Source organism: Sitodiplosis mosellana, unplaced genomic scaffold, assembly GCF_009176505.1.
Source record: "Sitodiplosis mosellana isolate CC-2019 unplaced genomic scaffold, AAFC_SMos_1.0 Smas_scaffold_6167, whole genome shotgun sequence".
Lineage (NCBI taxonomy): Eukaryota > Metazoa > Arthropoda > Insecta > Diptera > Cecidomyiidae > Sitodiplosis > Sitodiplosis mosellana.
In genome coordinates, this window is record NW_022601408.1 from 393,834 (window position 1) to 408,132 (window position 14,299).

Below are 14,299 nucleotides of genomic sequence, written 5' to 3' on the forward strand. Positions count from 1 at the left end.
CAATCGACACTTGGCTGATAATTATGTGTGACAAAATCAACGAATCATTTAATTACAATATCCCATTATTGGTGAATTGAAGTTTGCAAAGTTGGCATGTATTTTATACACTATACGTTCATCTGATTCATCAAATGATGCGTTTTCCACACATTTTGAAGTGGAGGAAATGGGAAAAGAAAATTTTACAAAGAAAGCATGAATATAGATTGAGCGGTAACTTTCACTGTCTTCTATTGTTAGAAAAACTTACCTTTTTCCCCTTCTTCTATCAAAAGACACTTCCTATATTTTAATGAAAAATACTAAATGAAAACCTGAAAATGTTCATTTTAACTTTTTAAATTTTTTTTTATTATTATTATTAAATTATTCTTTTCGTTTATCTCTAGTCACAAATGTGAATAAATAAATAAAAAAAAAGAATTCGCTATACTGTAGTTCGTTGAACTTGATCAATAGCTCTTTATGAATGTTGCAACATGCTGTTTTTCCTCCTCACTCAAGCCATTTTTTAGAGTTCTGCGTACTGTACATAAAGAAAAGAAAAAGTAAACCCTTCATAAGTTTGACATCAAATGAAAAATATAGCAAGCAAAAACATTCACAACAAACTAAAATTCAATGGAATGCGAGATAACTGAGGACTTATATCGATATGAGATTGGGGCAATTCAATTTTGTGACTTACAACTCGAATAAATGTAATGGAGTCAATGAATTGGCGATAAATGACGGCCTGAGAAGAAAAACCTTTCCTACAAAACCTGTGCGCAGAACACAAACACAGAAATTTTTTAGTCAAAAGTCGAACAGCAAATTTGCGAGCGCAAAAACCTAATATATTTACAGCGAGCGCAAAAGTATAACAAGCCTACTAGCATGCAAACTCCGTATAAGTAGGCCCGTTATGCTTTTGCGCTCGCTGTAAATATATTAGGTTTTTGCGCTCGCAAATTTGCTGTTCGCCTTTTGACTAAACAATTTCTGTGTTTGTGTTCTGCGCACAGGTTTTGTAGGAAAGTTTTTTCTTCTCAGGCCGTCAAATATGGTTATGGTAGTTCTCATGAATTTATTGACACTACCAAATTTATTTGGAATTCGGGTCACAAATTTGAAATGGACCAACCTCAGCAGCTATTGTACATTCACTGTTAAAATTACTGGAATAAAATTATTCGTGGATGTACTCTATACTGTTAGGTTTCAAAAAGGTATTCAGAAATGTTAAAATTCATGCTAGAATCGGTCATTTCTTAAATTCGGTACTGGACAGCAATGGCATTATTAGCGAATTTTGTGAGCGAAATTGCGTTGTTTGCAAAATGTTCATACGGTTAAGCTATTGTTTAGACTGAGGCTTTGTATAACGCAATAGTTTAATTTTGGTTTTATCACACATTTAATTCGTTTACCGGAAGATTGGTCAAAATTGTGCGCCAACCTTATATATATATATAAACATATATTTAGGGTGATGCTGTACTTCGTTCAACAGTGAAACCCTCTCGAGTTCGTGATCTTTTGACTATCGTTGTTGGAAGATATAATTTTAATTATTTTTCAAGAGTCCTTCTACATCATCATCATCATCATCATCATCATCATCACCGTTCTATAATCTCCATTTCATTCGTGCTTAAGTCATGTGAGTCATGAATGTAATTTGATGGAGACTGAACGCGATGTTTGCTAAAGAAAATGAATGCTATTTTAAAAACTTACATGATTTTCGATCGGCATTGCGTGTCGAACGTTTTCGTTCGCGCCGTGGCGCTGTTCTTTGAGTAGAGGTTGCAGTTTTGACCAACGATTCCAATAGTTCATCGTCGCCATCGGTGAATGTGTCTTCGGACATTTTCATTGCGGGTGAGCGTAGTACTTCTGGACGTTTGCGTCTGAATCCTGTGAATTGGCATGGGCTGTCAAGATTGTCCACCGAAGGACTTTGTGAACCCAGTAATTGCCTAACGAAAAATAATTTCCGAAAATGAATTAAAACATAGAAAATTGCTAAAATATAATGTGAAACCTACTTGAGTTCGGCATCAGCTCGATCCTCGTTTGATCGAAATTTGGCCACATCAATTATCATTTTGCCGCGCGTCTTGTTTCGTTCACGATGATTAGCCTTTTTCTCCAGCTGTTGATGGACACGCTCCCTTGTTGTACGATATTCCAGCGCAAATTCTGATATGATGCGGCACACTTCATTTGGACGAGATTCCATAACACGATGCTGTGGCACGCCTAACCATAGCAAAAACTTTCGATATCGATTGATTACTCGGCGATGTACTATTTGCAATATGATTATACGTTCGGCGCAGTCAGCGAGAAAATCGACCATTTTTTGTTTGAGTTGTGGCGGGCAATCGTGTTTGGCAATTAGTTTTAGACGATCCCAAGATGCTTTGCATTCTGATTCCAAATAGGTGATATTGTGTGCTAAATCGGCAAAATCAGCCTTCGACGCTCGTGTAACCGGGCCAATTTCCGAATAGAGATCCGTTGTATCTGACGAAGATTCCATCACAATGTTACACAAATGATGGAGCAATGAATGCTTGTGAACGGTATCTTTAACTTCGGGAACCTTTGCCAAGTATTCAATTTGGAAACCTTTCGCTGGAGCTCCATTCAAAAATATTCCAATCGATAATAAAGTGGACAGGATACATTTGAATGTTTTATTATTACGAAGCACATCTAGACCTTGTTTCAAATCCATTAGTGGTTCAGCAATTTCTTTCTGCAAACAAATATTGGAAAACGTATTGTTATGCATCGTAGTCAAATTGCAAATTAAAGAATAAATAATAAAAAAATAAAAATGACAGTTATTGCCTCACGTACCTCACTAATTTCAAAGTCAAGTTTGAATGCCCAAAGCTTTAGACGAGCTGAAAGTTCCGATATAGATGACAATGTTAGTAAAAATTGTTCTGCACTGCCGAGCGGTAATTCTGGATTGACCATCTGTGCCTCTTGGATTTTGCCACGTTCCTCCTCGGTTGGCAACATATTCAGTAGTTTGTCGATGCCTTCTCGTGTAACCACAGTCGCATCCATTTTCAATATAGCTGCTTTAATAGCTCGTGGAGGTGGTAGTTTCGTCATTGCAATGTTGATTGCATTCGATCGCTTATGATCAAGTACAATAATCTCCTTATTTTTGTTCATCTCTTGTTGTTTCTACAATTAAGAAGATGGAATAAGTGGATGAAGAAATTGTATGGTCATATGATGAACTTTGGAATAGATAGAAAGGGTTCCATATTTGAACAATCACAATAGCAACTTAGTGTGTTCTTGTCATCTACGATACAGGGTATTCATGTGGAAATTCAAGTCAATTCACCTACTGTGGAAATTCTAGTGTATTCTAGGGTGTGTCAATCTAAAGAAATTTTAGTACTACATGTAAATGATATGTTAGAGTTGAGTTTTCAGAAAGCATCCATTCCCGCGCACCATTGGCATACGGATACATAGGCGAAATTATGGTTAGATAGCTCATATAGTATGTAGTTTTTCAAGCAGCGAAAAGATTTAATGGGCGTTAATAGCTAAAAGCTATGCTGCAGAAAAGATTGGCAAAATTGCACTCACCTCCTGATTTTTATGCACACACACAATATAAGTGTTTTCCCCAGAGAGAACAGTAGAGTAAATTTTCAGTGAAACAAAATACAAATTTAGTCATTATATAAGCTGAAGTTATTTTACAATCAATTCAAATTAAAAATTATTAAGAAGTAATAAGAAATAAAGAAAACAAAAAAAAAACACTTTCTTATTGCTCCCCCTGGAATCCATTTTGATCCCACTAGTGCTGCTGACCTAAACCAATCACCAAATCAATGATTCATTTGAATACTTATAATTATTAATCAAAGGTGCTGCGCCTGTGAACTCTCTTACTCCTTAATCCAAAAATCGTTCGTTAGTTTGTCGACGCAATGAAATCTAATTTATGGTTAATGTGTATTTTTTGAATGCTGACACGATTTTGATTTTGCTATTTTTGTGAAGTAAAACTTCCAGAGTGGTTGCGATTGCGTGAATATAGTGCTGTTATGAGTCGAGTGCACGTTTCTCACATAAAAATTACAAAAAAAAGTGCCGTTCCATCTTCTGGAGACTATAATTTCACTTATGAAATGAAAATTGCATGGAATCTCTCAGATTTGGTCGAGCAAAAGAACGCTCAATGTATCTGCGACGTTTATATTTTGTTTTGTTAAATGAATGTCACATTCAATTTGTACCTTTGAAATTGTATCTTTTGCTCGCGATTCGAATAAATGTTCCAGTTTCTGGGTGTCGATTACTGCTGTAGGTATTTCATCCCAAATGGTTTTTCCTATGTGCACTGGAATCAAGTCCTCTCGAATTTCTTTCCAAAACAATTTCACCTAATTTACATTTATTGAGATAGAGTTAGTCTTTTGTTGCGCCAATCAATTGAAGGGAAACGTTGAGCACGAACCGTTTTTTTATTCTTTTTAATTGATGTTGTGTTCGGTATCGCTGTTGCCTTGGATCCGTTCATGTGACGAACGTTTGACAGTGGCTCCAATGGAGGTTGCATTGCTTTCATTGGAGGAGGAATGCCAATTGGAGGAGGTGGTGGCGGTATCATAGCTCCACCAAAACCACGTGGCATTAAATCGTCTTTATCATCATCTGAATGCAGATCAGTAAAGTCTAAGTCACATAGATTCAATGGTCGTGTCATATTTTTCATCAGCTCTTCCCAATGCAGCTCATTCTCTGATTTTTTTGGTTCTGGTTTTCGAATTTCTTGGTCTTTGCTCGGTGACCTGATGTTTCAACAGAATTTATCACAATATTAGTAAAGATAACTATGATATTTTATTGAAATCACTCACCTTGAAATGTCTCCTTTGCTTTTGCTCTTTGCAAGACCCTCTTTGGCTTTTGAGATCAGTCCGCTCATATCGCCAATGCGATTTTGGGTTTTCTCTTCTTGCGAATTTATTGGTAAATTGCTTAGTTTTTGTGTGAGATCTTTAACGGTGTGATCACGTTTTATTTGCATTAACAAGCGTTTCTCATCGTTTTCAGAATCTATAAGGATGAGTGAAACTTTAACATTAATACTTTAAATAGTAGTAATGTGAAAAAAATGCAAAATAATTCAATTTAATCCAATCATTTCCAAATTAGTATGCCTTTTCAATCAATAATCAAACTCGAGCAATAGTAGAAAATAATGCATGCACACGAATAGTCAGGCAAAAACAAACAAAAGAAACGTCTCTACTTACCCTTGTTACTACTATCGATCCTTGGCAATTCTTTAATGCCATTGTTACCATTGGATAACAATCCATTTCCATTTTGTATCACATACGTAACGCTATTCGAGATTCCGCTTTTATTGGTGCACTGCATTTGATGTCCATTGGTCAGATCATTCTGTAGATGCGTTAATGTGGACACAGAAGGCAATCCGTTTTTATTGTAATCGGCTACATTGGTCGTTATGGACTTTGCATCGACTGAAGCATCATTTAGCACACCGTTACAATTACTGTTCGTATTATTGTTATTGCCATTGCCATTGCCATTGCCATTGCTACTATTCAACTTGTTTGTATTGCCAATGGACAGATTACTTGAATTGCTGTTACTGACACTGTTCAGGCTGTTTTTTGCTAGATTGATACTATTATTGCTATTGTTTAGATTGTTCAGATTTTTTTGGTTTACAATTGATATGATTGGTTTGCATGTATTGTATCCATTGGTGATAGTCGATGTGGAATTGATTTGTAAGTAGAAATTATTTAGTAAGCTATTATTTTTATTGTCAATCACGTTCATATGGTTTTGGCTTGACTTTTCCATGCCATTGGTTAGGATATCTGTGGGCTTTTGAGCGTTTCGCGTAAAATCAATTGCTTTGCATTTGGCTGTTATGTCATTCAAGTTCACATAGTTTGACTCATCAATGACAGTCTCCAGGTCTGGCGGAATTTTTGGTGCTTTTATTAAGTTATTATTTTCATTGATCCTCGGTTGTGAATCAGTTATGATGTTTGGTATTATTGGCGAATCGTTTTTTTTATTCAAATGTGTTTGTTCTATTGAATTTGGAGGGCTATCGTTCTGAAGACGGCATGGCAAAGCTGTGTATAAAGCGGTCACTAACACACCTAGATTTTTGGTTAGTTTTGCAAAAGAAAAACAAATCAAATCAAACATGAAACAAAACAAAAACAAAACTGAATTGGAGTTAGAGCAAAAAAAAAAAGAAGCAAAATCTCATGCCAAACGAAGTCACAATTAGAATTGGGCTTTTTCCCATCCAAACCCACACACACATACCATGATTATTGATGATGTCATCCTTGATATCAAAGGGACGTAGGCCAGCTGCTGCCGCCTCTTGCTGCTCGCGTAAGAATGACTTTTGTCGCTCAGCTCGTTCTCGTCGTCGACGCAAGCCCGGAGTAACGCCAGCACTTTCATGAGTTCCCTTCGGTACACCGAACACGTCATTTAATTCACCCGAATTTACCGAGCTAGAGCTGTCTTCATCGAGCGTTTGGTGCATGGTTATTGGTGAACGTGGGCTATAAAATTTTGCTGGATTGGGCGCCGCATCGGAGCTATGACGACGTGATTTTCTTCGTTCCAATGGATCACCTCCATTAGCATTGAGCGATCTACATCGTGGAGTTTTGCGAACTGAATTATCAGGTATTCGAATACCATCAGTTTCACCATCTTCAAATCTAGACCATTCAGACCGTTTGGAGAAGTTAGCATATTCGCTTTATGTATTGGACATTGTTCTGTGCACACGTACCTTAATACTGCATCATAAAGCTGAAGTTGATCTAATAGATCTAAATCAGTACCCGGGCGTGACATATATCGTTGTATCACACTTTCCATTCCCTGTTGCTCGAGGAAATCACTTTCGTCGTAGAAACTGTCCTGATCACTTAGTCCCGATAATGTCTTATTAATTAAAGTTGTTGCATAGATAAGTAATTCCGTATCTGCATTCTCATAGTCTTTCAGTAATCTATGAAGTATAAAAGAGACGCAACATTTATCAAGACTTTTTATCAAAGTTTGATGGTATATTGAATAAACGTAGTTTTTAATTGCATATTGTGTACATATGTAGGTTTATCTATTGCAATCAATAATATTGAATAGTGGAATAGACATTCTATTGAGGATCAATAAACGGTTAAGTTGAAGAAGATGAAAAAAACAACATTTAAAAGTTCAGCGCAATACTGTTGCGAAGAAAAAGAAGGAAAAAAAAATTAAATGGCATCACATGCCAGAACGTGCATTTAATAGTACGGTGATTCCGTTTATTATTATGGTTATGAGATTATCGTAAAATTTTAATATATTACACGAAGTGAAATGTGCACGTTTTTGTTCCGTTAGATGCGAATGCATGAAAAGAATGACGCCAAAGAAAGTTTGAACAGAGTCTTCAATCATATGCAAAAGAACTAAGTACACAATATTTATAATGCATTGAACTAATATAATTTATTTTTGCTTCGAAAGCCACTTACTGCATGATATTTGACCAAGGTAATGAATCTTGAGCAGCATCGACCACATGAATTGCATTCACCAATAAATAACAATTGCTCTCAACATATTCCACGAAGACCAAGAGCAGTTTCAATGCTGTTTTCACAACTAATCGATATTTCGATGCAATCAGAGAGTAAAGCCATTGTATGGTTGGACTGTGATGCATCACGCCATTCATACCATCCACATAAAGCATCACCTACAATTAAATTAGCCCATTCGGTATGGAAAATTTTCAGGTCAAACTGGATAATTTCGGTTGTGTTGCTGTTGTTGTTGTTTTTGCATTTAATTACATTCGATAATTACCTGCCCAAGAGCACGCAAAATATAATTTTGATAATTTTGATCGGCATTATTACCAACTCGAACCAGCGAGTTAAGTCCACCAAGCGCAACAAAACCGTGCACCAAATCTTTATCATCCTGGAATATCTGCTTCAGCGAGAATAGCGCACGTCGCAACTCTCGTCCTTCTGATGTTAAGAGTTTTTCTGAACAAAAACCAAAGAGTAGAATGGAAAAAGAAAAGAAACGAAAAGAAACAAAAACAAAAAAGAATTAAAATCGTGATCGTCTTCTGAAGTGGAATCAGAGCTATATATCTATTTGTATTAATAGAATCAGAAATGTTTGTTTACTAATAGAATGAATTCACTTGAATTTTAAACTAAAACCATTTCTGCTATTGTATGCATGTGCCCGAAAAAACGTGCATCTTGAAATAGCTCCCATTTATAAGACACAACCAGCATGAAGAATATAGACAATTTTGCCGTTCGATTTAGATGAACCTTTGGTATTGTTCAGTTTTGGCCTTTGAAATTTCATCGTGGTAAATGTAATGTTACATTTCGGCACGGTGCGCTCTAAATCTACAGCTATTTAGCTAATTCTAATGAGAACATATGTTTTCTACCCTTTTCCCTCAGACATAGCTATTGTCACAAAACAAATTAAATTCTGGTGTTAGAACTCTACGCAATCCTGAATCTATTCGCATTGGAACATTTAGGACAGACCATTCATTGCTGTCCCCATTCAATAATGCATGTCGGATGTTTAACTATGCAGCGCTATTCATAGATCCATCGCTTCCACTTCATCAATTCAAACAGAAGTTACAAAACCTACCCGACTCAACTTTTGGTACTTGGGCCAGTCTCAAATCAACCGACAGATAATCTTGACGAGATAAGAAACCGACTTTATCCAAAAAAATTTAAGCTACTAGTCAGTACATTGAGCAATTGAAGTTATATTATCTATTTATTTATTATTATTGATTTGAGTCATTTTAAATGTTATATATTATTTTATTTTATTTGTTTGCAAGTCAAATCTATCTATTACCTATGTTCTTAATATTTTACCTATTTTCACCTACTCACATTTTAAACCTAAGTCACTACGTGCAACAACGAGAATAACTATACTAATCATAAACCTAAAACAAAACAAGACCCTATACAAAAACCTATGTATTACATCACTATGTTACCTATTATTCAGCCAGTATTTGGCGGTGTCAATAAATAAAAATAATAATTTACGTGTAATTGGCAAAAAATAGGAAAGTTTGCCCAAAACAATGTCGTCCCTTTTCTATTCGTAAAATCTAGTTGTACGTCAAAATCTTGACTTAGATTTGGCCGTCAATTTTGGGTTTGTCATTTTTTCAACAGTTACCAGAGATATTTGGATACTCTTTTTTGGATAACCAGCTATAACTGACAATGAATTATGAAACTTTAATTGTTTTCCATTTTTTTCCGATATGGTTTTCGACTGAGCAAACAAACGCCATTGATTTTCTTTCCGAATTGGCTTTTCTTTCTGGACCATGCAATTAATATTTTGTCACACAATGAAAATTGAATCCAGCAATTTTGTTTTATGCGGTAAAATCGTAAAATTATAATGAATTAGAAATCTTTAAAAGTCTCAAAACATCAATATTTCAAGAACCAATATTGTCTATTCTTAAACGTATTAACCTATTTATTATACGATTCCATATTTTTAGTTGTTGTTTTCATTCTTCACTTCGTGCTACTCGAAAATCACGATTTTCATTTGCGAATTATACGGGATCGAACGTAGCAACACTCTTTTTTCAAGTTACTAAATTATATAGGAGGTAATAATTGAAGTTTGCTAAAGTTCTATGAAACGCTTTAAAATAGATCAAATGCCGGTCTTTTTTGAGAGATATAACACTAACTCAATTTTTAACGGAGTCTATTAACCAAAACTTAATGGTATTTACCGTTAATGCCTTACTAAAAAGAAGAGAAAAAGAAACGAGTTGAATTGTTGATTCTTCGGAATCCTCTTCGAAGTCGTTTTTTATTTCACCCTACAAATTTTTTTGAGCCATTGAAAGATGTTAATCATTTGTACTGATGAATAGTTTCCATAGTCAATTTTTTGAATTAGAAACTCTGATGGGTATAACATAATAAAGGCCGATTGGATCACGTTAAAATGAATTGTTTTGAATAACTTTTAATTTGTGGGTGACAACGCGATATGAATTTTGTGAAAATTAAGTAAATCAAAGTTGTAAATTCGAAGAAACCAAACCAGCATTGAATTTTTCGTTTTTGTTTTTGAGAATAATAAATGATTTTGATTGAGTATGATTGCGCATTGCGCAACGTTGCCCAAAACCATTAAAATCAACATCGATTGATTAATATTGCAAGTCAGTGTTTTGATATTATTATTATTGCCTATGTTCATTGTTGTTTTTGATTTACCCATCAGCTTTCATTTGATTAATGGACATTATTACCGTGTGTATTGTAGTTTTCACTGGCATAGCTGCCGAACGACCAAAGAGGCAGCGTTCAGTGAACAAACTTTTGTTTTTCAATATATTCGTTGATGTTTCTAAATCTAACGGAAACTTAAGAACACATTTGATGGAAAAGAACAGAAGAGAGTTCAATATTCGATATCAATTATTCCCTCCTAAAAAGTCTGGACCATCGATTCTGTTTTGAAAGACGTATAAATCGACTTGAATTAAACAGCATCAGGTTTGCCCATGGCTTCTTGAAAAGAATCTGTTTAAATGAAGTTTGCGATCAGTCATAAAGATACAGCGAAGATACAGGAGGAAACACGCAAAAGAAAACAAAGAAATAGAGTTTTAATGTGATTGAGAAAACGTGAAAACATAATGCACATTTTTTTTTTCTCTCTCTCTCTCCCTCTCTCTCTCTCTCTCAATAGCTGTTCTTTTTCCTCATCATATTCCATTCTCTTTCGAACGCTGCTTCGAACTCAGCACGAATTGCGGCCGACGAATGATCTCTGCCAATGAACAACAATCTGACGCACAAATGAGACCAACTCACATCAACTGTTTCATTATTGACGCGCGAGTACTCCAAGTCAAGGCCATTCCAAAACTGCTTACTTTTATCGACCTGCTACGTATTCTTCAATTTCTTTCTGCTTCTCTGTTTTCTTTCGTAAATACAAAAACCAAATTGTGAAACGAACACGGATACCAAAGTGATCAACAAATGAGCTCAGAAAACCGACGCTGTTAATCGACACATTTGTCAAAATATTCCATCGTTTTCGTACTTTTTGTGATATTTTTTCATTAGACATTTGCTGTGGTCGTCTTTTGTTTGCTAGCCAATCAGTGGGAAATAATAAAAAATCGGTCGATCATCGAATTCGCTTCAAATTTAACCGACACCTAAGTTCAACATGTTCCAATAGTTAATTTGAAAAGAAAACTATATTGGAAGCATTTGCTAAGCATGCATATATTTTATTGCCTATTTACTGATAAGTTCTAGCCGGTTTTTGTTTCTTCAAATTTTTACTTACCTATGATTGCATGCACTCTTACGCTCAATTGTGTACGTACAACCAGTGAGTTTTTCCGATTGCTGAAAGAAAAACAGAGAGAAAAAAACGGAACAAATAAAACCAATTCTACATCATTATAGTTTTCGTGTGAAATGAACAATAGTTGCGATAACAATAACATTGACTTAAGCCATTAAAAAAAAGAGTTTCGAATGAAATGCATGTAAAATCATTTGCGATGGTGATTGTTGGAAGTTGAAACAGCACAGCATCATCAAAACTCATAGAACAGCATATTCGTTGACGGTGAAGCTTTGTGTTATTTATTCAATTTTTGACGCCAGTACATTTGTACCTATTGTCGTATCAGTGTGTTTAGCTGACGATGTGCATAGTCGTGCTTGCGAGCGAAGTCACCTTTTGGCATTTTTTTCTTCTTCTTCTTCTTCTTTGCAATGTACGAGAATATGTTTTATATGTATGTATATATCCCCATTTTTGTGGTATTTTTCTTGTTGTTGTTATGATTATATGCCGACAATAAATACAAAAGAATACCGATTCGTTCATGACTATTTGCAGAAAACGTAATGCAATTTTTTCATCCATTTATTCAGATTTACAAACAATGATAAATTTTCTTTATATATATTTATATTTAGTTTTGTATTTTAGTTATCTTCGTACGATATTATGTTTTCCATTTCCCATGTGATCAAAAATGACATCGGAACAGTATTAATAATTTCTCGAACAGCAGTTTAGAGTGTAGAAGTTTATCTCAATTTGTTTTTATCAAATAATTATTGTTTGCATTGATAACGAATGAAATGTTTAATTTGAATAAAAAAAATTCAATTTATTCGAGGTGATTTTCCAGAAGAAACATCGGTTTAGGATGCACCTTTGAGCAGATATATAGGAAAACTCATTTTATTAAAACATATTTCAACTCGATGGAGTACCAGAATATCTAACATAATTAAATTGAGTAGATCAGTTGTTTTTTTTCTCTTCCTCTTTTAGCTCAATGTAACCCAAAGAATGTGCTACAAAAGTGAACCAATTTGCAATAAGAGAAACAATTTTACTACATATGAATGAATTTAAAAAAAAAAACAATGTGTATTCCCATCGGTAGGAAGCTAAGACTTGAATGACAACTGTGGCGACACGAGCGTCCTCAATTTCAATAGGAAAATCAATGTAATTTCGTAATTTTTCTCTGAACTAAACAGCGCGCTAGTTTGAATTTCGTTGATGCTTCCACCCTATGTGTATTCCGTACATCTTTCATTTCATTATATGGCAATTTTTTTACAACTAACAACGATTCCATGACATTTCACGGTTGTTCTGGTAAATAAAAATTCTTGACTGTAAAATCACGGATGAAACACCGATACGCGCAGACGTATAAATAATAACCGGGCCCAAAGTTAGAATCATTAGAAATTTTATATTATTGAAAAGTTCTGGACTCGGATGCAAACAAAAAATACGGTATTTTTTCGTTTATTGCTAAAAGTGTAAACGTTTGCGCAAAATTCCGTGTTAAATTACGTAAACCAAGGCTCTTGATACAAAAACATATATACATTGTGTTTTTTGTTTCTTGAAAGAATTCATTTCTGTCCTTATTTAGTTTTCGTTCACATAGCGTTTGTATTAATTTGACAATAATTAATTCCTTTTCTTAAGAATTGCAAATGTTGCAACCGTGGCACAAACGCTACACACACGATCAACGGCACGTTTTGCCCTTCTTCAATGCATTTCTGAGTTCTGGCTCAATTAACTGATAAAGACATATATCAGGCATATGTTTAAATAAAAACGAAGTTGAAATAACAACGGTAACAAGTAAAAAAAAAAAAATCAAGTAAATAACGGTCTATGATGATAATGAAAACATCGACATTTATATTGGAATACTTTTTCCACAACGTGAACACAAATTCGCACAGTAATACGCGATACCGTACCGAAGGACACTGTCACATGATAGAAATTAGCGATAGCACGTGCAAGAAAAACACTGCTATTAAGCGAGAAAGAAAAAAAAAACGGCATAAACTGTGTGTTGACACAGTCGGCGGTGATAGAACAGCTCTATAGAAGAATCATAAACGATTTGAGGCATCGGCATTTCATTCGCATAAATTACTGAATAAAACACAAACCAAATAAGGATTTTTGAATTAATTTAGTCACAATACATACTTTGAGTGTAGTCCCTCTAGCTCTTCCGATTGTTCGGCTAAGGATGATTCAAGGTCTAGGTAAGCTCCATAATCACCATCCTGGAAGCGCACCTGAAGTGCCGCATCATCCAACTGTGAAATGAAAACCAACATTTTTAAATTAGACATGCAACCATCAATTTAGATATGTATTGCCGAAGGAAAAATCAAGAGACATTTAAAATTCTTGATGCACGAGAACAATAATACGAATAAAACAACTTTGGTCAGCATCTCGTTGTGCTGGCTTTGAAACTACATTACACGTTTTGATGGTAGAAGACCAATCGTCCGAGCGATGACGACACGTGATACGATTTTTCTTGATATTTTGCTTCCATTGTTTTCGTGTCTCATGTATATGTGCGAGACATTCTTATTGTTTGAGTAGTTAGTGAACGCTGCCGCCCGTACAGGTACTTAATATTCCAATTTAAGTCAGTTTGGAGAAAAAGTTGCAAGTGAATGACAGTATACATGACGGCACACAACATACGAAAGCGACTCAACCTAAGACAAATCGTTGCAAATACACTACACCTCTGCTGTAGAACTTCTACATTGGTTTTTAATTATTTGACAACGCGGGCAGCCGCACACACAAACATACTGAAACAATT

General features: G+C 35.0%; 1 protein-coding gene across 6 annotated transcripts in view; it reads right to left on the reverse strand.

The window, feature by feature from the left end:
• Nucleotides 1-326: 326 nt before the first annotated feature.
• Nucleotides 327-14,299, reverse strand: part of LOC129575576 (FH1/FH2 domain-containing protein 3) — a 29,035-nt gene continuing 15,062 nt past the window's right edge. For 3 of the 6 annotated variants that reach the window (XM_055459387.1, XM_055459385.1, XM_055459386.1), the window contains 14 exons: nt 13,660-13,772; nt 11,455-11,516; nt 7,912-8,096; nt 7,578-7,801; nt 6,842-7,063; nt 6,358-6,767; nt 5,295-6,185; nt 4,896-5,094; nt 4,493-4,826; nt 4,272-4,418; nt 2,857-3,195; nt 2,037-2,752; nt 1,726-1,967; nt 327-529 (listed from right to left, as the gene is read on the reverse strand). In XM_055459387.1, coding sequence (XP_055315362.1) covers nt 456-529; nt 1,726-1,967; nt 2,037-2,752; nt 2,857-3,195; nt 4,272-4,418; nt 4,493-4,826; nt 4,896-5,094; nt 5,295-6,185; nt 6,358-6,767; nt 6,842-7,063; nt 7,578-7,801; nt 7,912-8,096; nt 11,455-11,516; nt 13,660-13,772 — 4,158 coding nt within the window. In that variant the 3' untranslated portion in view covers nt 327-455. Of the gene's footprint in view, nt 530-1,415; nt 1,529-1,725; nt 1,968-2,036; nt 2,753-2,856; nt 3,196-4,271; nt 4,419-4,492; nt 4,827-4,895; nt 5,095-5,294; nt 6,186-6,357; nt 6,768-6,841; nt 7,064-7,577; nt 7,802-7,911; nt 8,097-11,454; nt 11,517-13,659; nt 13,773-14,299 lie in introns of all 6 variants that reach the window. The other 3 variants (XM_055459388.1, XM_055459389.1, XM_055459390.1) reach the window with 2 other exon arrangements.